Source organism: Mastigoproctus giganteus, chromosome 5 (assembly GCF_048544385.1).
Source record: "Mastigoproctus giganteus isolate SK-2022 chromosome 5, ASM4854438v1, whole genome shotgun sequence".
In the NCBI taxonomy this organism is placed as follows: domain Eukaryota; kingdom Metazoa; phylum Arthropoda; class Arachnida; order Uropygi; family Thelyphonidae; genus Mastigoproctus; species Mastigoproctus giganteus.
In genome coordinates, this window is record NC_143579.1 from 119,616,843 (window position 1) to 119,639,409 (window position 22,567).

The 22,567-nt window shown below is 38.0% G+C and overlaps 1 protein-coding gene across 2 annotated transcripts in view; it reads right to left on the minus strand.

The window, feature by feature from the left end:
- The window catches only part of LOC150085662 (actin-binding LIM protein 2-like), a 579,562-nt gene that overhangs the window by 155,208 nt on the left and 401,787 nt on the right, over positions 1-22,567 (minus strand). For both annotated transcript variants that reach the window (XM_090374167.1, XM_090374166.1), the window contains 2 exons: positions 9,780-9,827; positions 9,631-9,645 (listed from right to left, as the gene is read on the minus strand). In XM_090374167.1, coding sequence (XP_090230293.1) covers positions 9,631-9,645; positions 9,780-9,827 — 63 coding nt within the window. The remainder of the gene's footprint in view (positions 1-9,630; positions 9,646-9,779; positions 9,828-22,567) is intronic.

Sequence of the window (22,567 nt, forward strand, 5' to 3'; positions counted from 1 at the left end):
ATATTTTGCATCGACATTCACACATGAGGAGTTATTCAGCGAGGGGAATGCCAGAGGTGTATTCAACTCTAGCAGTAAGCTAGAGAATCTTGTAATAACTGAGAGCAAAGTGGAGGAGAAATTGTTGAAGATAAACACAAGAAAGGCACCTGGGGTGGATGGGATCTATCCAGTTATATTAAAGGAGGCAGCAAAGGAGGTAAGCAAACCCTTAGCCATAATTATGAGAGCTTCCTTGGACTCAGGGGAGGTACCCATTGACTGGAGATGTGCAAATGTGACCCCAATTCACAAAGGGGGATCAAAGGCTGACACAAGTAATTATAGACCTGTGAGTTTAACTTCTGTTCCCGGAAAATTAATGGAGGCACTGGTGAAAGAAGCACTGCAGGATCATCTAGACAAGACTTCAGTTATAGCTAGGACACAGCATGGTTTTGTTAAGGGGAAGTCTTGCCTGACCAATTTGATTGGATACTATGATGCAGTCACAAAAGAACTGGATGCAGGGAATAACTTTGATATTATATACTTGGATCTTAGAAAGGCTTTTGATACTGTTGCACATGGAAGACTGCTGCACAAATTGGAGCAGTGTGGCATTGGAGGCAAGTTGCTGCTATGGATAAAGGGGTGGTTGAGGGGGAGAAGACAGAGAGTGGTAATCAATGGACACTGCTCATCGTGGACTAATGTTATTAGTGGAGTCCCTCAGGGTTCAGTATTGGGGCCTTTATTGTTTTCTGTATTTATAAATGATATTGATGATGGTATATCAGGCTTAATGTCCAAGTTTGCAGACGATACGAAGGTTGGCAGGGTTGTCAAGGACACTACTGACACTATGCTGCTGCAACAGGATTTGGAAAGGTTGAGCAGATGGGCTTCGAGGTGGCAAATGAAGTTTAACATTGACAAATGTAAAGTACTACATATGGGAAACAGCAACCCCAGAGCAACATATCAACTCTGTGGTACTACACTGACAGTGGTAGAGAATGAAAGGGACTTGGGGGTTGTGGTGCAGGCAGATATGAAGTTCTCTGAGCAGTGCAGACGAGCTGCAAGAGTAGCTCATGGTGTATTGTCAATGATATATAGGAATTTTTCTAGCAGGGATAAGGAGGTGATTATTCCCTTGTATAAGGCAATGGTCAGGCCACACCTAGAGTACTGTATACAGGCCTGGAGGCCTCATTTCAGGAAGGATGTAGAGCTGCTGGAACGAGTACAGAGAAGGGCAACTAGATTGGTGAATGGGACAAAGGGGTTCTCTTACGAAGAAAGACTTAAGTTTTGCAAATTACAGTGTCTGGAAACTAGGCACCAGCGGGGTGATCTGATAGAGGTGTACAAAGCCTTGAATGGTTTGAGCATGCTCAATGCTGATGGGATTCTTCCTCTAGCTCAGAAAAATCACCTGAGAGGGCATAAATTCAAATTGAGGAAAGACAGATGTAGGATAGATGTGCGGAAATTTGCCTTTAGCCAGCGGGTGGTTGGTGGGTGGAACAGACTTCCATCCCTTGTCGTGGAAGTTGATAGCCTAAATAAGTTTAAGGCTCAGCTGGACAGGTATTTCGAACGAACAGAGGGGTGAAGTGGAAGTGGTTATTTTTATTTATTTATGTTACTTTTTTTTTTTTTTTTTTTTTTTTTTGGCTGATGCTGCATAAGCTTGCTTTCTTGCATCAAATGCCTCTACTAATGCTAATGCTAATGCTAATGCTAATGCTAATCACTGCTGATAATCAAATCAAGAGTATTACTCCCTCTAGTTTCCTCCGAACATGCTGATGTAGAAAACAATCATCCAATAAATCCACAAAACCCTGCTAGTGTGTGAGTAACCAGCCCCCAAATTCCAGTCAATATCTGGGAAATTAAAATCTCCCATTATAAGACTCTCTGATTTACTGGCCCACTCTATTTCCCTGTACAGTTCCTTATTATACTCATCAGAGTCATTAGGCCTATAGCACACTCCTACTCTCAATTTTGATCTCCCAATGCTTATGTCACACCAAACTGACTCAACACTGCACTGTCCGGCGATGTCGACTGGCTTCACTTCCTTGGTTTTTATGTGTTTCTTAACTAATAGCATAACCCCTCCCCCCTTCCTATCCTGTCTATCCTTTCTGTAGACGTTGTACTCCCCAAATTCCAGTTCTGCATCCCTTATATCTGTGTGACACCACGTCTCTGATATCCCAACAATATCTGCCTTTGATGTTTTGAGCAATACCTCAAATTCATCAAATTTATTTACTAAACTCCTAGCATTGGTGTACACGCAAGTATACCTGCACCTGTTTCTATTCTTAGCTACCCTAACACAACCCATGTGTTTACTTGTACCGCAATGGCTCCCAGCAGTCTCTGAAATACCATGCATCTTGTTTTTCAGGCTTCTGCTCATTCTAATAGAAGCAGTGCAAGAATCTCTTTCACCTCTGCCAGTGGCTACTGTCAATCTATTGGTCTTTGTCTCCCCCCAAGCTAGCAGTTTTCCGACCCACCTAACACTACCTCGATAGCATCAGCAGATATTCTTGCACCCTTTCTATTTAAGTGTATCCCATCCCTGTAGAAGCAATCTCTCCTGTTAACAAGTACAGTCCAGGCTGAAAAAAATTCTACCCCTTGAGCCTTGCACAATCTTTCCAGGGCCGAATTGATCGACAAGGCTCTCATCATATACTCCCTCCTATTGTGTCTGGGCAGAATTGCAGACACTTTCAAATTCAACCCTAATTCTCGGCTTTTGTTCAACAGTGACCTGTACTTGTTAAGTAATTCTGCCGGTCTCCTACTCTTAATATTATTAGTGCCAACGTGTACAACTATATCACCTTTTGTGCCCTTAAAAGATGATATTCGCTCTACAACGTCATCAACCTTGGCCCCTGGCAGACATACCCTGGTCCTGTTCCACCTATCTTTTTTACAAAGCATGTTCCCCATTAAACATGCTTTGTAAAATTAAAAAGATTATGCTCCAAAGAAAAGATTACAAGCAATTTGCACACAGATCTCTTATTCTATACAACACGTTCGCCCTACATTTTTGATGTCATGAAGTTACATAAAACTGACAAACCATTAAGGCCCATAGTAAGTTTCAAAAATACATCAGTAGCAAACTTGGCAAAATTTGTAGTTGACTTACTTTTTTCTGACCAGGGACCACTCTAAAATTTTTTCATAATAGTGCCTACTAGATTCTCACACTGAAATTGGTAGAACTGACCGTTTGTGCTTTATCTATTGCTTAATCTTTAATGACACCAAGCATTGAAAATTTGTCCACAATAATTTAAAATTTGAAAATTATACACTGCCAATTGATAAAATTTGTGCTACCTCAGCATTTATAAGAATATCATTTGTCAATGGGAACTTGTGCACTATGTAGCCACATGAAGCAATAAAATATTTCCTCACTGAACAAAAGAACAGAAATTCCTCTTGTTTCTGACTCTTCACAACCTTGGCAGTAGAAATGCCTGTGACTAAGAATTATCCTTCCGGTTTAGTCTGCTATAGTTGTTATTTGGTTTTTAGGAGCATTAGCAACTAAGGCCATATTGCTCCGAGGATATGCAGTCGTCATTCCCTGACCTTTCCGCACCCTCCGTATTTGGTGGTTGGGCTCGAACCCCGGTCTAATCAAGAAGCGTGTGGTGCTGTCTGCTATAGTAATCAACTTTTAAAATGGAAGTGGAAAATTTGAATGCCGTTCACAAAATAAATTTGCCCATAATATTCTTAAACAAATGTGGGAAATGTTGAATTGAAGAGCAACGTTTCAATTTTTAAACATTTGCATAACATATAAAAGAAATAAGTAAACTGCTTTATTTAATGTAGAAAAAAAAGTAAAATGAACAGACTTTCTGTATCAATAGGGCCATGCATAAAGTTATCAGTTATGTTTATTAGCTTGCCAGGCCTCTTTAAGTTTACTTTCACTAGTCTGCAGTTCAGAAATCCTCTTTCTTGAGGAGTTCATTAATTTGTCTTCTTTCCAAACTTCTTTTGTCCCATGAACTGGATTTGGATATGAATCAGTTTCACTCACTAAGGATCATTTGCACTTTTCAATTTGATAACTTTAAAAAGTGCCTATGTGACTTTTCTGACCACTTATAACCTCTTTTTTTAAAGAGACTCATAAAAGATTTTTGCTGTTCTATCAGTGTAGTTACACATTTAACCAAAGAGAACCAACACATGCACACATTTACTTCTGGTATATCTCTTTTTTACTTCAATGGCATACTACTGAAATCTACCAAGTATTCATCTACTTTCGCAAGAAGGTATGCATCTCCCTTTCAGCACACAAATTAATAAGATGACAAGGACAGCATATTGCTTAATCTCTTCTTTTAATACCAATTTAACATCAACAAAGCATCAGACTATTTTTTGAAGGAATCTTGCAAGCTTTCAGCTTGTTAAGAAGAAAATATCCAATTCTGGCACTGAGATCACGCTGCTTTTCATAATTCTTTTTTATTACAAAAGGTCACCGCAATGGGATATGGCTTAGAATCTCTTTAATTGGCCGACCGGGCTAGCCGAGTGGGTAAATGTACCTGCCCGGCAACCCAAAGGTCGCGGGTTCGATTCCCGCCTCGGGCTTGGATCAAAGTACTGCAAAAACCTTGGGAGGTGCAATATGGCCACAGAAGCCGATGCGCCAACAACTACCAAATCAAAATCAAAACTCTTTAATTACTGCCATTTGCAGCAATCAAAAATGGCCTATTTTTCAGAGCCATTGATAGCTCTTCTTTCCCTACTGGTGCAATTTCACTAACAGTGTCTCTAATTTTTGTTCTTTCACAATGATTTTTTTTTTTTTTTGTTAATGGAAACATTTCTGAACAACATGCCTGCATGTTCAGCACAACATAGAGGAAGATTATGTTCCATGACAAAATATGCACATTCAGCACATATGATATCATCACTATGAAATAGTGACACTGATAACATATGTACATCTATTTTTGTATTTCTTTCATTTTTGTATTTTTGCATGATATCACATGTACATCCATTTTTGTATTTTTGCATGATATCATATGTACACCCATTTTTGCATTTTTTTCTATGCACTGCACACAATCCTTATGTTTTCCCTCTGCTTGGAATTAAAAAATCATGGCTACACACAATGCAAATGTGTTTTCCTTTTCAGGTTTTAAAATACATATAAAATCTTTCCCATATGCCTTCTGAACTTTTACATCATATTTTTTTGCATTTTTCTAAGAGATCTGTTAAATATACAAGTACTATGAAATGACTGAACATAACATGGAATAATTACATATTTGCAAAGTAGACAACAGCATCACATTTGAAAGCCAATTCATTAACAAAAATAGCAGAAATTGACAAAATTAATAAAACAAAAAACTATTTTTATTATTATTATTTATAGTGGCAAATACTGCAAAAAGCAATCATATACAGATTAGCCGAAAAAAAAAAAAAAAAAAAATTCCCATTTCACCTGTCCATCCCTGCTAATGGTTTATCTAGTTCTTCCTTGAATTTATTCAAAGTACCCACCTCTACAATCAACCAAATACACACACATCCAACCTGCAACCACCCTTTCTCATTTTGAATATATGTCCCCCCCAATGGTATGTCTGAGTAAGAGATGAAAGATTCCATCAGCAGTCAGCTTACTCAATCCATTCAAGGCCTTAAATACCTCAATCGGATCTCTTTGCAGGTGCCTAGTTGTCTGATGCTGCAATTTGCAAAACCAAAGCCTTTCTTGATAAAAGCTCCCTTTGCTCCCCTTACCCATCTTATTGCTCTAATGGGGCTTCCAGAGAGATGGGATAATGAAGCTTCCGGACCTGTAAATGGTACTCAAGATGTGTGCTTCATACAGTGAGATAATCACATCTTTATTCCTACTGGCAAAATTCCTATATCATTGACAACACCCCCATGAGCTGTCCTGGCAGCCTATATGCACTGCTCAGAGAAATTAATCTCTAAGTGCAAAATTATCCAAAGTTCTTTTTCATTTTCCAATGCCCTGAAAATTGTACCACACAGTGGTACATTAATCTAGGATTACTGCTCCTCATATGAAGTACTTCTCAATGTTAACTTCAATTGCTACTTCTTAGCCCATTTGCCAAATTTGTCTAGATCATGTTGCAATAGCATACCCTGATTGCTATGAAAAACTACACTGCCAACCTTTTTGACATCTGCAAATTTAGACATTAAGCCTGATATTCCTTCGTCATTAACATTAATAAATATTGAAAACAATGGGCCCAGCACTGAAACCTGAGTGGACTCCTGCCCTCTTTTTTCTCCCCCTCAACAATCCCTTTATCCATAGCAGCAACTTTCCATTAATATTACACTGCTACAATTTGTATAGCACTCTTTTATGTGCAACACTAGCAAAAGCTTTTCTGAAATCTAAGTTCATGATGTCAAAATAATTTTTTGCATCTGGTTCAGTTGTTACTGTGTCATTGTATCCAATCAGATTGGTCAGACAAGATATTGCCTCTTAACAAATCCATGCTGTGACTGCAGTATGACTGCATTCCTGTCTATATGATCCTACATTCCTTCTTTAACCAGTGACTTCACTATTTTACCTGTAACAGTAGTCAAGCTCACAGGTCTGCTCATCTCCCTTTCTGAACTAGAGATACATTTGCACATCTCCAGTCCATAGGGATCTCCCCTGAATCCAGGGTTACTCTTGTAATCATAGCTAAAGTAGATGACACTCTACAGTGTCATCTACTTTAGCCCCTGGCACATAGGTCCTATTCCACCAGTCATTTTAGCAGAATACATTTCCCAATTCCCTCACAGTAGAGTCACCAACTATAGATACTTCCTGGTGGGACCAAGGATCTTTGCTGGAGCATGAGCTCAAGCATTGGGCTAGGTGGCTTGATTTTTTCCTCTGTTTTAATCTTTCAAGGGCATCAACCTTGTCCCTCAAACTTTCATATAATCCCATCAGAATGCCAAGTTTGCACTTAACCCCCTCATGCTCATTTTCAATGAACACACACACAAAGATATCCCCCTATAGCTGTATCCTGTTCTGCTATAAGTAGCCGCACAAAAAGAGCACAAGTAACACATAACGTAATCCAGATCTGTAGTAGAACTGCATTCAGAAATTCCAAACAAAGCATTCCTACTACTTTGAGCACTTTGTTTTCCTGCTCTAAAATTTATTTAAAAACAGCCAAGAGAAACCAAGAGATGGAAAAGAATAACACTCTGTTAATCTCCCTTATTAACAGCAGTACAAACTGCACTCTTTTAGATTATATTACATACTACGTGATAATGACACAATCCTAAAAATTTTTGTATTGCTATAAATTATAGTGTTATAGGCCTCTTCTGATACTGATTACACTGCTACAAAACTACATAGAAAATTTCCAGATATAGCCTATATCAATACTATAACAAAGGCAGCATAAGTAGAATATTCTTATTGATACAAAAAATGACGGCAGCAGAAACTTACTGTGGTTTCTTCAGCAATTAAAAGGGCCAAGAAATGAACAAATTCACCAACTTAAAAATAGAGAATCACAAATAATAACTACTACATTACTACTTTTTAATCAAAAGTTACAAAAAAAAAAAAAGAGATCTTTTAGCAATAAAAAAGTTCCACTTTGTGGCTATCAAAAAAACTGCATATAAAAATGAAGAAAACTTAGTTTTTGAAAAAAAAAAAAAAAAAAAAAAGAGAGAGAGAGAGAGAGAGAGAGAGAGAAACTTTTTGTCACTGAATATATTATGATGTTGACATGGAGAAGGGTTAAATAAAATAAAAACAACAGATTCCCTGTTGTAAATCTGGAGAGTTGGCAGCTATGCATATAAAATTACTTTATATATGTGCTGTACTTAATAATTGAGATCCTTAAAGCTTCATACCTACATAAATATTAAGCTAATATAAAGAGCAGGACTTGCATTTTATATTTTAAAGAAATTTATAGTTTAATAAATATTTTGAAGTATTTTTATGGTATGCAGTAGTAGTAGTAGTAGTAGCAAATTATGCAAGAAAACAAGCTTATGTAGATTAAGCCAAAAAAAAAAAAAAAAAACACCTACACATTTCACCCATCCATACCCTCCAAGAATGTACCTAATTCTTCCTTGAATTTATTCAGTGAGGCCTCCAGACCTGTATACATTACTCAAGATGCGGCTGAATCATGGTCTTGTACATGAGGATAATCACCTCCATATCCCTGCTAGCAAAGTTTCTGTATACCATTAACAAAACCCCATGAGCTGTTCTGGCATCATGTCCACACTGCTCAGAGAATTTCATATCTGACTGCACAGTTGCCCCCAGGTCTTTTTCATTTTTCACTATTGTGATCATAATACCACACAGTTGATAAATTATTCTGGTATTACTACTACTCATATTCAGCACCTTGATTTGTCAATGTTAAACTTCAACCAACTGCCATTTCTCAGCCCACTCACCCAATTTTCCTAGATCTTGTTGCAGTAGCTTACCCTGACTACTGTCATTAACCATCCAGCAAACTTAGACATTAAGTCTGATATACCTTCATCAATATCATTAATAAATATTGAAAAGAACAATGGGCCCAGCACTGAACCCTGGGGCACTCCACTAATAACACAGTCTATGAAGAGCAGTACCCATTGATTACCACTCTCTGTCTTCTTCCACTTAACCATCCCTTTATAGCAGTAATATAGCAGTAACTTGCCTTCAATGACAAATTGCTCCAGGTTATACAGCAGTCTTTTATGTTCAGCAGTATCATAAGCCTTCTTGAAATCCAAATATACAATATCAATATTATTTTTTGCATCCAGTTTTTTGGTTACCGCATCATTATGTCGTTTAGATGTATAAATGTATCCAGAATTCCCTTGAATTCTGGATACATTTATACATCTCCAGTTGGTAGGGACCTCCTGTAAATCCATGGATGCCCATATAATTGGCTAAGGGTTTGCTTACTTCCTTTGCTGCCTCCCTTAATATAATTAAATACATTAAATACACCCTGGGGGCATTTTTTATGTTCAGCTTCAACAATTTCTCTTCCACGTTCCTTTAATCACAGTTTTGCCTTTAGCCAGTGGGTAGTTGGTTAGTGGAACAGACTTCCATCCCTTGTTGTGGAAGATAGCCTAAATAAATTTAAGGCTCAGCTGGACAGGTATTTCGAACGAATGGAGGGGTGAAGTGGAAGTGGTTTTTTTTTTTTTTTTTTTGGCTGATGCTGAGCTTGCTTTCTTGCATCATATGCCTCTACTAATGCTAATAGATTCAATTTCTATTTCCATTCATTCATTAATGTCTTGTATTAGTTTAGCAGTTTTTATTGTAATTTGTTAAAAAAAAATAATTGTACAATTTCCTATAACAAAAATAAGAATATAAATTTCCACTAAGAGCTTAAATTTAATGCTTTGATATGTATACTGTTTTGTAATTTAAAAATTAGATTTATATATAATTTAAACATGTATTTAATAAACTGTTGACATGTTTCATAACAGAATGTAAAGGAAAGTAAAGCAAAAATGTCTTACCTAGAACTTGCATTCCTTGTTTCCATAATGTTGACCCCAAAAAATAAAGAATAGATTAAATAAATAAGTATAATATAATTATATAGATTATTTTTCTATTCACTGTAATTTTTGAATGTATGATAGTAAATAGTACTAAGTAATTTTACCCTGTTTCATTTGAGGCTTGTTTATGATTTTTCTCCTTGTAAGCCCATCTATAAAATATAAAATGAATTAAGTTATTTCTTGATCACTTTAATAATAATAATAATAATAATAAACAAATAAAGAAACAGCACTCAACAAAGAGACCACACTAACATAGACAGAAAGATGAGTGAAGAAGACACTCCATGGCAGACACCACAATGACCTCCATCAAGACTACAGAGATAAGATGGCTTCCAACGCATGGCTTATGAATGGAAGGCTCTTCCTCGAGACTGAAGGTTTCATGCTCACCATCCAAGATCAGGTAATCAACACTACGTCACCAAGGACTCCAAAATAATAGGGGACAACAATGCCACCTGGCTCTAGAAACAATTCAGCACATCACCCTGGAATGCAGAGTGATCATCCAGATGGATTACACTTAAAGACACAACCAGGTGGCTAGGATAATACATCAAAAGCTAGTACAAAAATACTAGCTGATCAAAGAAAGTTTATTGTATTACAAGTACGAGCGTCATGCTGTACTACAAACCTCTACTCACAGACTATACTGAGGCCATGCCACAATAACAGGCGATCCTGCACAACAGGCCAGACACAACCCTCATTGACAAGTAAGAAATGGATACCTACCTGATCGACACAGAGGTGTCCAACACCAGCAACCTCCAGAAAACATATGAGAAAAAGGTCAGGAAGTATTCAGACCTAAGACAGGAAGTCAAAGATATATGGCATATGAAACAAATAGTGACCATCTGGATCACTGTATCAACCGCTGGCATGGCACCAAAGGGCCTCCATATGAACCTACCAACAATAGTCCTCCCAGAGAACACTTACATGGAACTCCAGAAAGCCGCAATCCTGAATACCTGTAGGATAGTAAGAGAGTTCCTCACCCAATAGTCATAACAATAATAATATTAATCAAACACAACCAACCAATCCATACACTTTGTACCAGTACCCATCATGGGGTGGGAAAAAATCCCATAAAGAAAAAAAAGTTTTTTTATAATAATAATAACAACAGGCACAATTAGCCCAGTGGTTATGATGCTGGACCACCAATGTGATAGACCTGAGTTCAAACCCATGGTGGGTTTGAACTCTGGTCCATCACATTGCGGTCCCGAAAAAAAAAAAAAAAAAACTCACGAAAGTTGCTTCATTAGGCTTACATCCTGCAAGGTCATATTGATGGCTGAGAAAGAGATTGACACCATCTGTGTCAATCCCAATAATTGTCATCCATCACTGGATGCCAAATCTAAAAAGGTCCATCTCCATAGTTGGATGAAGATGAGATGTAGAATTATTGAACATACTACATTATGTGTGCCGCAGGATAAAGTCACTCGCATTTAGGCGTTAGGCAGAGAAGTTCATTCAAAAAAGTCAGAGACGTCTCCTGAGGAAGCAAGTGGCACTGTCCCCAGTATGGCTATCACAAGGGAAGGGCAAACCCAGGAAGGAGGAAAAAACCAACACATGAAGTGGAACAGCAAAATAAATATTGTTGTTGATACTGCAATATGTCGTATGTAAAAAAAAAAAAGCTCAGGGCATATCAAATGGTTTTAGTGCAATACGTTAGACATTGGTCTTATTGCTGCTGCGCGGGCACCTCCCTTGCTATTAGCCCATCACATATGACCTCTTGCAGGAAGGTAGAACTGGTTATTTTGATTACAAAGGTGCCATAATCTCAAACTGGTATTTTTTTGACATACAACGTATTGCAGTATCAACGACAATGTACTGATCATGCAAGCATACTATGAAGTAAGCAAGCTAGAGACTGATATGACAATGTATGGGATGAAACTACACATCAAGTGGTTAGAATGGTTCCCGACTGTTCAGGTTACTGAACAGCGAATAGCAGAGCAGAGCAGAGATGGACCATCATCACAAAGAACCTGATAGCTTCTGCAATCGTAGAAAAAATCAAACAGGATGTGAGCGACTACAAAGAACAATGAATATGGACACAACCGAACCAGAACTGGAGGAGGAACACCAAGTACAAATACTACAACCCAGAGCAACTGAAGTGGAAAGAGAAGGGAACGTGATATTCAGAATAAAAGAATAGTGGAAGAAGGCCCTAGCACAATTTCAGAGAATCGACCCCACAGAGACCCAGTAGAATCCTGTGGCAAGTGGCAGACCACCTCAATCAGTGATTAATACCAGATTACCTTAACAACAACCACAAAGTAACACTAGATTCCATCCACACAGCCATTTACTGTGCTGTTGTAGTAGCCATGATGAACAGAAAAGAAACCAGAGACCAACAGAAAACAAAATGAAAAGACAAGGAAAAGCCTGGGAAAGAAGGCTACAGCAGAAGATAGAAGAGCTAATAGTAAAAATAGGCCAGCTAACTCAGTACCAATGGAGTACAGAAATAAGAAGCTGATCAGAAAAGAGAAGAAGAGAAACCGTCCTCAAGAAAGACAGCAAACATGAAACCTATAATCAGAGAACTGAAGAATACCTGGACACCCTCATGCAGAACCTGCTTGCAATTGGCATCATATTTTGCTGATACAGAGAGAATGCCCGGGGAAAACAACCAACCGGATATTTGATGAAAACCAGAGGGCCTTCCACAGGAACACTGGATAAGAGGAGAAGGAGGGCAATGGACTCCCCAACCAGAAGGCACTCGCTTTCTGGGACAATGTGTAGGGCAGCAAATTTAGACATAATGGTCGTGTCCCTGAATTAACTTAGACCAAAAGAAAACCAAGGACATACATGAAGAGTATAACAGTTGATCAGGAAGTCAAACAGCTAGCACACAACATGGTTAGATAACATCCACAGCTAGGTACAAGTTCAGTTGCACACATGGGCATATAGCAGAGTACTTCATCCATATGATAAGGTACCTTGACACAATCCCAGAGTCTAACTCAAATATTGCCCTATTTCAAGGCTAAGCACAGACACCAGAAAACCCGAAGAAGAAGTACAGACCCATCACCTTTCTCCCAACAAAGTACAAGATCCTGATTTGCTGCATAACCAAGATATTGGACTACTTGGAGAGCCAGAGCATCATGGCCAAGCAGCAGCAGAAAGGATGTAAGCAGATGAGCAAAGTATGCAAGGAGCAATTGGCCATTAACACTAATATGGAGCAAGCCTACAAGAAGCACTGTAACCCATACATGGCCTACATCGACTATTGCATGACCTTTGACTCCCTACCCCATAGCTAGCTGATATATAGACACTGAAGAGCTACAAAGTCAACCAAACACTGACACACTTCCTAGAAGCAACCATGGCAATGTGGAGGGCCATCATCATTAAGATCGAGAATATCATAACCAGGCAAATCCTCAGCAGAGGAAGAATCTTCCAGGGAGATGCCTTGAGTCCATTATGGATAACTACATCCTTTATAACTCCCCCCCCCCTCTGTGATAACCACAGAAACAAGTTTATCACTAAAACTGCCTGTCCACTGCTTAGAAACTATGAATATTTCTGCATAACTGAAGAGCTATATTACCAATTACTGACTGACTACTCGCAGGCAACCTGATTACCTTGCTTTCTAGCTCACAGGAAAATAATGCTTCAAGCCATAAACACCATTACAATAGTAACTGATCTCACAACAGAAACCTAAATCTGAATCCAGCGCAGTTCTTTCCCTCCTCCAGATATAACATAGTAAACTGCCAAATGTTACGTTTATCTTCAACAATTTCTTTTCCACTTTACTCTCAGTTATTACAAGATTATCTAGCTTACTACCAGAGTTGAATACACCTCTGGCATTCCCCTCCCTGAATAACTCCTCATGTGTGAATGTAGATGCGAAATATTCATTTAGTTTCTTAGTTACCTGAGCAGGATCATCAACAGTTGAACCATCGATATCAAGTGGACCAATCTGATTCATTCCTTTCCTTCTAGAGTTTACATAAGTAAAGAACTCTTTACTGTTTTTCTTTGCATCCTTTGACAAAGATTTTTCATAATCTGCTTTCACCTGCCTAACCTCCTTTGTAACTTGGTTACAGACCAGCTTATATCTATCATAGGCTTCTGTGTCACATGTTAATTTATATGTATCCCATGCATTTTTCTTCTCCGTCACATGTCTAATTAGTTCATCTGACATCCATTTAGGCCTAAATCTTGAACAATATTCCTTTGTTGGTATGAAAAGCCTAGTAGCTTCCAAGTTAATTCTTTGAATGCTTCCCATTTTGAATTTGCTGTTGGTAACATCATCAGTTGGTCCCACCATATAGAATTTAAATACTGTCTCAGACCTCCATAGTCACCTTTACAAAAGCAAAAACCCTTCCCTTTACCCCCGATGGCAGTTACCTCTTTGAGTAAATCCCACTTCAGCACGCTATGTTTACTTCCACCTAGTGGTTCCTTTATTTGCTGATTCTTAATGTGTGAAGAATCACTACTGATAATCAGATCAAGAGTATTATTCCCTCTAGTTGCCTCCCGAACATGCTGCTGCTGTAGAAAACAATCATCCAATAAATCCACAAAAGCCTTGCTAGTGTGTGCGTGACCAACCCACAATTTCCAGTCAATACTCGGGAAATTAAAATCCCCCATTATAAGACACTCTAATTTACTGGCCTACTCTATTTCTCTGCACAATTGCTCATTATACTCATCAGAATCATTTGGCCTATAACACACACACCTACTCTCATTTTTTCTTTCCCAGTGCTTATGTCACACCAAACAGACTCAACATTGCATTGTCCACCAACATCAATTGGATGCACTTTCTTAGATTTTATGTGTTTCTTAACTAATAGCCTAACCCCTCCTTGCTTCCTGTCCTGTCTATCCTTTCTGTACACATTTTACTCCCCAAATTCCAGTTCTGCACTGCTTATGTCTGTGTGATACCATGTTTCTGATATCCCAACAATATCTGTCTTCTTGACTAGCACTTCAAGCTCATCGAATTTATTAACTATACTCCTAGCATTGGTGTACATGCACTCTTAGTTACCCTAACACAGCCAATGTATTTACTTGTTCCAATATGACTCCCAGCAGTCCTGGAAATTCCCATTGTTTTGCTTTGCAGGTTGCTACTCAATTGCATTTCAATAGAAGCATGGGTTTGTTAAGGGAAAGTCTCGTCTGACCAATTTGATTGGATACTATAATGTGGTCACAAAGGAACTGGAAGTAAAAAATAACTTTGATATCATATACAGGAACTCCCCGACTCAGGTAATACTCTACTTATGGAAATTCGACTTTATGTAAGGTTTAGCTAGCCGGTGCAAACTTAAAACAATTGTGGAAACATATTTTCCATCTCGTAGGAATAAAAGGAGGTATCGTGAAAATGTTGTAATGTGAATCCAATAACACATTTTTTTTTTTCGCTTTTGTAATTTGTTCCAAGTCCTTGGAAGTTGAAAATTTTGCCATATTACTAAACTATTTATCTCTCTAAAAGATAACATTTATAACAGAAATAGCACTACCTTTTCATCATCATCATATGTTCCTATTATAAGAATCAATTTTGAACGCCTTTGTGATAATTTTATAAAGCACATTTCTGGAAGTCACAACCAAAAAACAATAAAAACAATTTGCACTTTCTGGTTTATTGGGCTTTTCTCTTAGTGCATATAATAAACGAGTAGTAAACTTGATCTTATTGCATTTGCGATAACTGCAATTCTGTGGGTTTTTACGCTATTATGTGAAACTGTGTTCCTTTCACTGAAATCTTCAATTATATAAAAAACACATTTTCAGAAACTTCTCTTCATTCCTATTTACGTCTTACAATGATGAAGGGAAAGCGACCAACGAAAAGTGCAAGTGCTGGCCGTGCCAGGAAACGAAATAAAATTGATTTAGAAATGAAGATGAAAATGATTAAGTATGAATCAGGCCACAGTTTGTCATCTTTTTCAAGGTAATTAGGTCTCGCCACTTCAACAGTGAATACTATTTGAAAGGACAGTGCGAGTATAAAAGAACACGTCAAAGAATCAACGCACTTAAGATGAACAGCGATCACAAAACAGTGTTCAGGTGCTATATTGAAGATGGAACAGCTGTTAATAATATGGATGGAAATCAGATTTAGAAGCAAGTGTCCCTGAGTTTAATGACCATTTAAGCAAATGTAAGAAGCATTTATAAAGATATTAAGGATAAGTATGGCGAACCCCAACCCAAGTTCGTGGCAAGCAACGGGTGGTTTAATAGGTTCAAACATCGTGCTGGTTTCCACAATGTTAAAGTATGCGGTGAAGTTGCCAGTGCCGATTCTGCAGCTGCAAAGAAATTTTGTGATGTGTTGGAAAAAATTATTGATGAAGGCTATTCAATGCAGCAAATTTTTAACATAGATGAGACTGCTTTGTATTGGAAAAAAATGCTGAATCAAACATACATTGTCAAAGACGAAAATATAATGCCAGAATTTAAGGTGTCAAAAGATAGGGCCACACTCTTGCTTGGGGCTAATATAGCAGGAGATTACAGATTAAAACCATTGCTTGTGTGCCATTCTGGAAATCCTTGTGCATTTCTGATCAAACCAGAGAACATGGATAACAATATCTCTAGTTGAGGATTGGTTTAAATCAGTGGTTTTCAACCTTTTTTTAATAATGGCACCCCTAAGTAATTTATTTTATTTTGTGGCACCCCTACTCAATCTACTCAATTTTCTGTCTGATAGATCCGATTCTCTCTCTCTCTCTCTCTCTGTATATATATATATATATTAAAAAAATATATATGTTATATGATAGTTATTACAATAATATAATTATAAAAATTACATTTCATAATACAAATTATATATATACAGTACATAATAATTTTATTCTTTATATAGAGGTACTAAGTAAACATCAATTATAGATCACCACAAAATTAAAAAGATACTGTACACCTTTTTATAATTAAATAAACATATAAATTTAAAAAAATAATAAGTTTAAGTAACTTAAACCCAAATTACGTGGCACCCCTGGAATGTTGTTGCGGCACCCTGGTTGAAAACCACTGGTTTAAATGCTGCTTCATTCCCGAGGTTGAAAAATATTGTAAAGACAACAATGTTCCTTTCAAGATAATGCCTCCACACAAGGGACTCACTTCTGGTGAGTATGGGCTTGGCACACCCAGAGTCCTGAGCTGGATATCATCATTCTTCTCTTTCTTGGTGATTCCCTTTTCTCTCTCTCAGGGTAACTTGGAATTTTTTTTTTAGCTAGTGCAGCATAAGCCTGAGGCTTCCTTGCACTATATGGTTAGTAATAATAATAATAATAATAATAATAATAATGGACATCCTATGCATCTAGATGATTTCATTTTGAAAGTCAGAATCATTTCTACCACCAAACACGACTTCACTCATCCAACCTATGGATCAGGGTGTTATTTTGAATTTAAAAGCATACTGTTTATGCATGACATTTGCTGAGGCATTGTCTGCAGTAGACAATGAGAAAAATTTTACATTAAGAGACTTTTGGAAATCTAACAATATTTACCACTCCATCTTAAACATTAATAAGGCCTGGGCGGAAATTACTAAAAGTTGTTTAAGTGGTGCATGGAAGAAAATATGCCCACGGCACGTAAAAGGCTTTGAAGGATTTGAAAAAGACGAATCACATGAAGAGGTTACAGATAAGATTGTAAAGGTTGCAGAGCTACTTCAGTTGGAGGTTGATGCCAGAGACTATAAGGAGTTAATAGAGGAAGAAGAGAAGGAATTATCTAACGAAGAACTTATTGACTTGCAGGCAGCAATAGTGAAAGAAGAAAATGCTGATGAAGCTCAAGATGAACCAAATGAGGAGTCAAGATGTTTCATCACCAGAGAGATGCCAGTGGCATTTCGTGAAATTGCATCAGCAATGGCGAGGTTTGAGAAGATGGATCCTGATAGCGAACGATTCTTAAAAGTTAACAGAGGGAGTGAATAATATGCTTGCTTGCTACAAAGAAATATACGATGAAAAGAAAAAAGCCACCATCCAGTCATCGATTAATATGTTCTTTCGTAAGGTTAAGCAGTCGACCCCTTCGAAATCTCCACAGCCCTCAACCTCCGCAGCGACGTACTTATCAGCTGAACACGTCGATTTTGGCAATGATGCTCGAGAGGTAAAACTTACTGAAGTTATGCCTGTCTCCTCTATTTTTATTGTAATTTTATAATTTTGATATTTTTAAAAATTACACACTTTTGTAATTTTTCCTGCGCATGAGATAAAAAATTGAATAAATATAATAAATAATTCTATTTACATGTTCATTGAACATTCCTTTTTTTGATTCAATGAAATCAGCAAGCACAGTTGCGAGTGCTGCACAAGCATGGGAGAAATTCCGATTTACATAGCGTTCCTCAGAACGCAACCCTTATGTAAGTTGGGGAGTTTCTGTACTTGGATTTTAGGAAAGCTTTAGATACTGTTGCACATGGAAGACTACTGTACAAATTAGAGCAGTGTGACATTAAGGGCAAGTTGCTAGAATGGATAAAGGGATGGATGAGTCTGAGAAGATAGAGTGGTAATCAGTGGACAATGCTCTTCGTGGACTAATGTTATTAGTGGAGTTCCCCAGGGTTCAGTGTTGGATCCATTGTTGTTTTCTGTATTTATTAACGATACTGATGAAGGTATATCAAGCTTAATGTCCAGGTTTGCAGATGATACGAAGGATGACATGGTTGTTAGTGACACTAACGACAGTACGCTACTGCAACAGGATCTAGAAAAGTTGAGCAGATGGGCTGAGAAGTGGAAACTGAAGTTTAACATTGACAAATGTAAAGTACTGCATATAGGTAGCAGTAACCCCAGAGTAATGTATCAACTCTGCGGTACTACACTCATGGTGGCAGAGAATGAAAAGGACCTGGGAGTAATTGTGTAGTGAGATATGAAGTTTTCTGAGCAGTGCACAAGGTCTGTAAGAGTAGCTCATGGTGTCTTGTCAATGATATAGAGGAATCTTTCTAGCAGAAATAAGGAGGTGATTATCCCCTTGTATACTGGGATAATCAACTCCTGATCCCTGTATACAGTACTCAAGGTGGTAAGGCCACACATTCAGTATTGTATGCGGGTCTGGAGGCCTCATTTTAGGAAGGATGTAGAGCTCCTGGAATGAGTATAGAGAAGGGCAACAAGATTAGTGAAAGGAACAAAGGATTGCTCTTACGAAGAAAAGCTTAAGATTTGCAAATTACAAGATCTGGAGACTAGGCACCTGTGAGGTGATCTTATTGAGGTGTATAAGGCCTTGAATTGTTTGAGCAAGCTGGTGGGATTCCTCCCCTTGCCCAGATTAGTCGCTTGAGGAGACATAAATTCAAATTGAGGAAAAGCAATTGTAGAACAGATGTGCGGAAGTTTGGCTTTAGCCAGCGGGTGTTCATTGATGGAACAAACTTCCATCTGTCACTGTAGAAGTTGATAGCTTAAATAAATCCAGGCAGAACTAGACAAACATTTGGAGCAAATGGATAGGCAAAATCAGAAGGTTTTTTTTTTTTTTTTTTTTTGGCTGATGCTGTATAAGCTTACTTTCTTGCATCATATGTTCTACTAATGCTAATGGTAAATAAAACAACAAAAGACCAATTAGCATTAGCATTAGTAGAGGCATATGATGCAAGAAAGCAAGCTTATTCAGCATCAGCCAAAAAAAAAAAAAAAAAAACACAACCACTACTCCCATTTCACCCCTCCGTTCGTTCGAAATACCTGTCCAGCTGAGCCTTAAATTTCTTTAGGCTATTAACTTCAACAACAAGTCCACCAAATACGGAGGATGCGGAAAGGTCAGGGAATGACCACCGCATATCCAGGAGCAATATGGCCTTAGTTGCTAATGCTCCTAAAAACCAAATAACAAATAACAATCAACAACAAGTGATGGAAGTCTATTCCACAAACCAACTGCCCGCTGGCTAAAGGCAAATTTCTGCACATCTATCCGACATCCGTCCTTCCTCAATTTGAATTTATGCCCTCTCAGGTGATTATTCTGAGCAAGAGGAAGAATCCCATCGGCATTGAGCATGCTCAAGCCATTCAAAGCCTTATACACCTCTATCAGATCACCTCGCCGATGCCTAGTCTCCAGACTCTGTAATTTGCAAAACTTAAGCCTTTCTTCGTAAGAGCAACCCTTTGTTCCATTCACTAATCTTGTTGCCCTTCTCTGTACTCGTTCCAGCCAGCTCTACATCCTTCTTGAAATGAGGCCTCCAGACCTGTATACAGTACTCAAGGTGTGGCCTGACCAATGCCTTATACAAAGGAATAATCACATCCCTATCCCTGCTAGAAAAATTCCTGTATATCATTGACAAGACACCATGAGCTACTCTTGCAGCTCGTCTGCACTGCTCAGAGAACTTCATATCTGCCTGCACAATTACCCCCAGGTCCTTTTCATTCTCTACCACTGTCAGTGTAGTACCACAGAGTTGATACGTTGATCTGGGGTACTGTTTCCCATATGTAGTACTTTACATTTGTCAATGTTAAACTTCATTCATTTTAGACATGCCACCAAAGAAAAGAAGCGCATACCGCGTAGAAAGACTGCATAAAGAGGAATTAAAAAAAAAAATCATTCCACTTGTTTACAAAACTGGCTTAAATTTGAATTTTATTATTATAATTATTATTATAATTGTTATTATTTTTTTAATTGTATGAAATGTTGGAGACACTCAGATATTAAATTACTGGGACCATATAAACAGAACGGGAGGATATTTAGGCAAAGTGCCGTTATTCACTTCAGTGAAACAACAGATCACCCTTTGTTGGGGAACAGGAAAACCACTCTCATAAACTTCTAACAGGGTGCTTACAGTAGAAGATTGACCGCAGCCTATTGTCTGATTGTGAAATACCTTTGATCTGCCCAATGGCTGTGGATACATAGAAAGCAGCTGACCAGCTCGACTTCTTGGTATGTACTAGTTTAAGTAGTAGAGGCATGTGATGCAAGAAAGCAAGCTTATGTAGCATCAGCCAAAAAAAAACCCATTTTTCACACATCCATACCCTCTAAAAGTTTGTTGAGTTCCGCCTTGAATTTATTTATGCTATCAATTTGGAAGTCTGTTCCTGCAATCAACTACCCACTGGTTAGGGCAAATTTCTGCACATTTATTCTACAACTGTCTTTCCTCAATTTGAATTTATGCTCCCTCAGTTTCGTAATCTGAGCAAGAAGATCTTAGTCCCAACAGAATTAAGCCTCCTCCACCCATTCAAGGCAACTCAATCAGATCACCTCGCAAGTGCCTAGTCTCCAGAAGCTGCAATTTGCAGAACTTGGGCCTTTCTTGGTAAGAGAGAGAGAGAACCCTTTTTCATTCCCCTCGCCAATCTTGTTGCCCTTCTCTGTGCTCGCTCCAACAACTCTACATCCTTTCTAAAATTAGGTCTCCAGACCTGTATGCAGTACTCAAGGTGTGGCTTGACCATTGCCTTATCCAAGGGGATAATCACCTCCTTATCCCTGCTTGCAAAATTCTTGTATATCATTGACAAGATCCCATGACCTGCTCTGGCAGCCTGTCTGCAGTGTTCAGAAAACTCCATAATTGACTGCACAATTACTCCCAGGTCTTTTTCATTTTCTACCACCCTAAGTGTCATACCACACAGTTGGTATATTGCTCTGGGGTTACTTCTACCCATATGCAGTTTTTTGCACTTGTCAATGTTAAACTTCAGTTGCCACTTCTCAGCCCATTTGCCCAAATTTTCTAGATCCTGTTGCAGTAGCACACTGCCATTACTGTCATTAACAACTCTGCCAACCGTTGTATTATCAGCATACTTGGACATTAAGCCTTATATACTTTCATGAATATCATTGATAAATACACAAAACAACAGTGGGCTCGATATTAAACCTTCAGGGACTCCACTAATAATATTATTCCACAACGAGCAGCATCCATTGATTCTCTGTCATCCCCCACTCAAGTACCCTTTTATCCATTGTAGCAAGTTGCCCTTAATCTCATACTGCTCTAATTTGTACAGTAGTCTTCCATGTGCAACAGTATCAAAAGGTTTCTTTAAATCCACGTATATCACATCAAAATTATTTTTTGCATCCAGCTTCTTTGTAACCACATCATAGTATCCAATGAAATGTGCTATAGGTTTTACAGGTACCACTAAGTTGGTAGTCTTTTAAGCTAAAGAGATTACCGTTGTGCTTAGCAACAGCACTATTCCCTGAATTTCTTGAAGGGAAGAGGGGCAAGCAATGCTTATCCAGTTAAGTCTCTTGTAAACAATTAACCACGTAATCTCATATAGAAAATTTTCTTTGTTCTACAAACACTATTTTAAATGTAATTGCGAAGGGTAATTTTAAAAAAATCGCTAAACAGAAAAATTTAGTATAAAGATGTTCTTTAAACAAAGGTCAGAGTGTACTTATTATTATTTATTATGATAATTTTATTTCCTCGTCTTTTTTATGATGATTTTACTAATTATCAAAAAAGGCTTGTAGCCACGAATTTGCCAAGGGTGCCAAAAACCTAGCTATGCTTCTGCCTGAAGGGACATAAATTCAATTTGAGGGAAGATAATTGTAGAGTAGATGTGCAGAAATTTGCCTTTAGCCAGCGAGTCATTGATTGCTGAACAAACTTCCATCTGTCGTCATATAAGTTGACAGCTTAAATAAATTCAAGGCAGAACTCGACAAACGTTTGGAG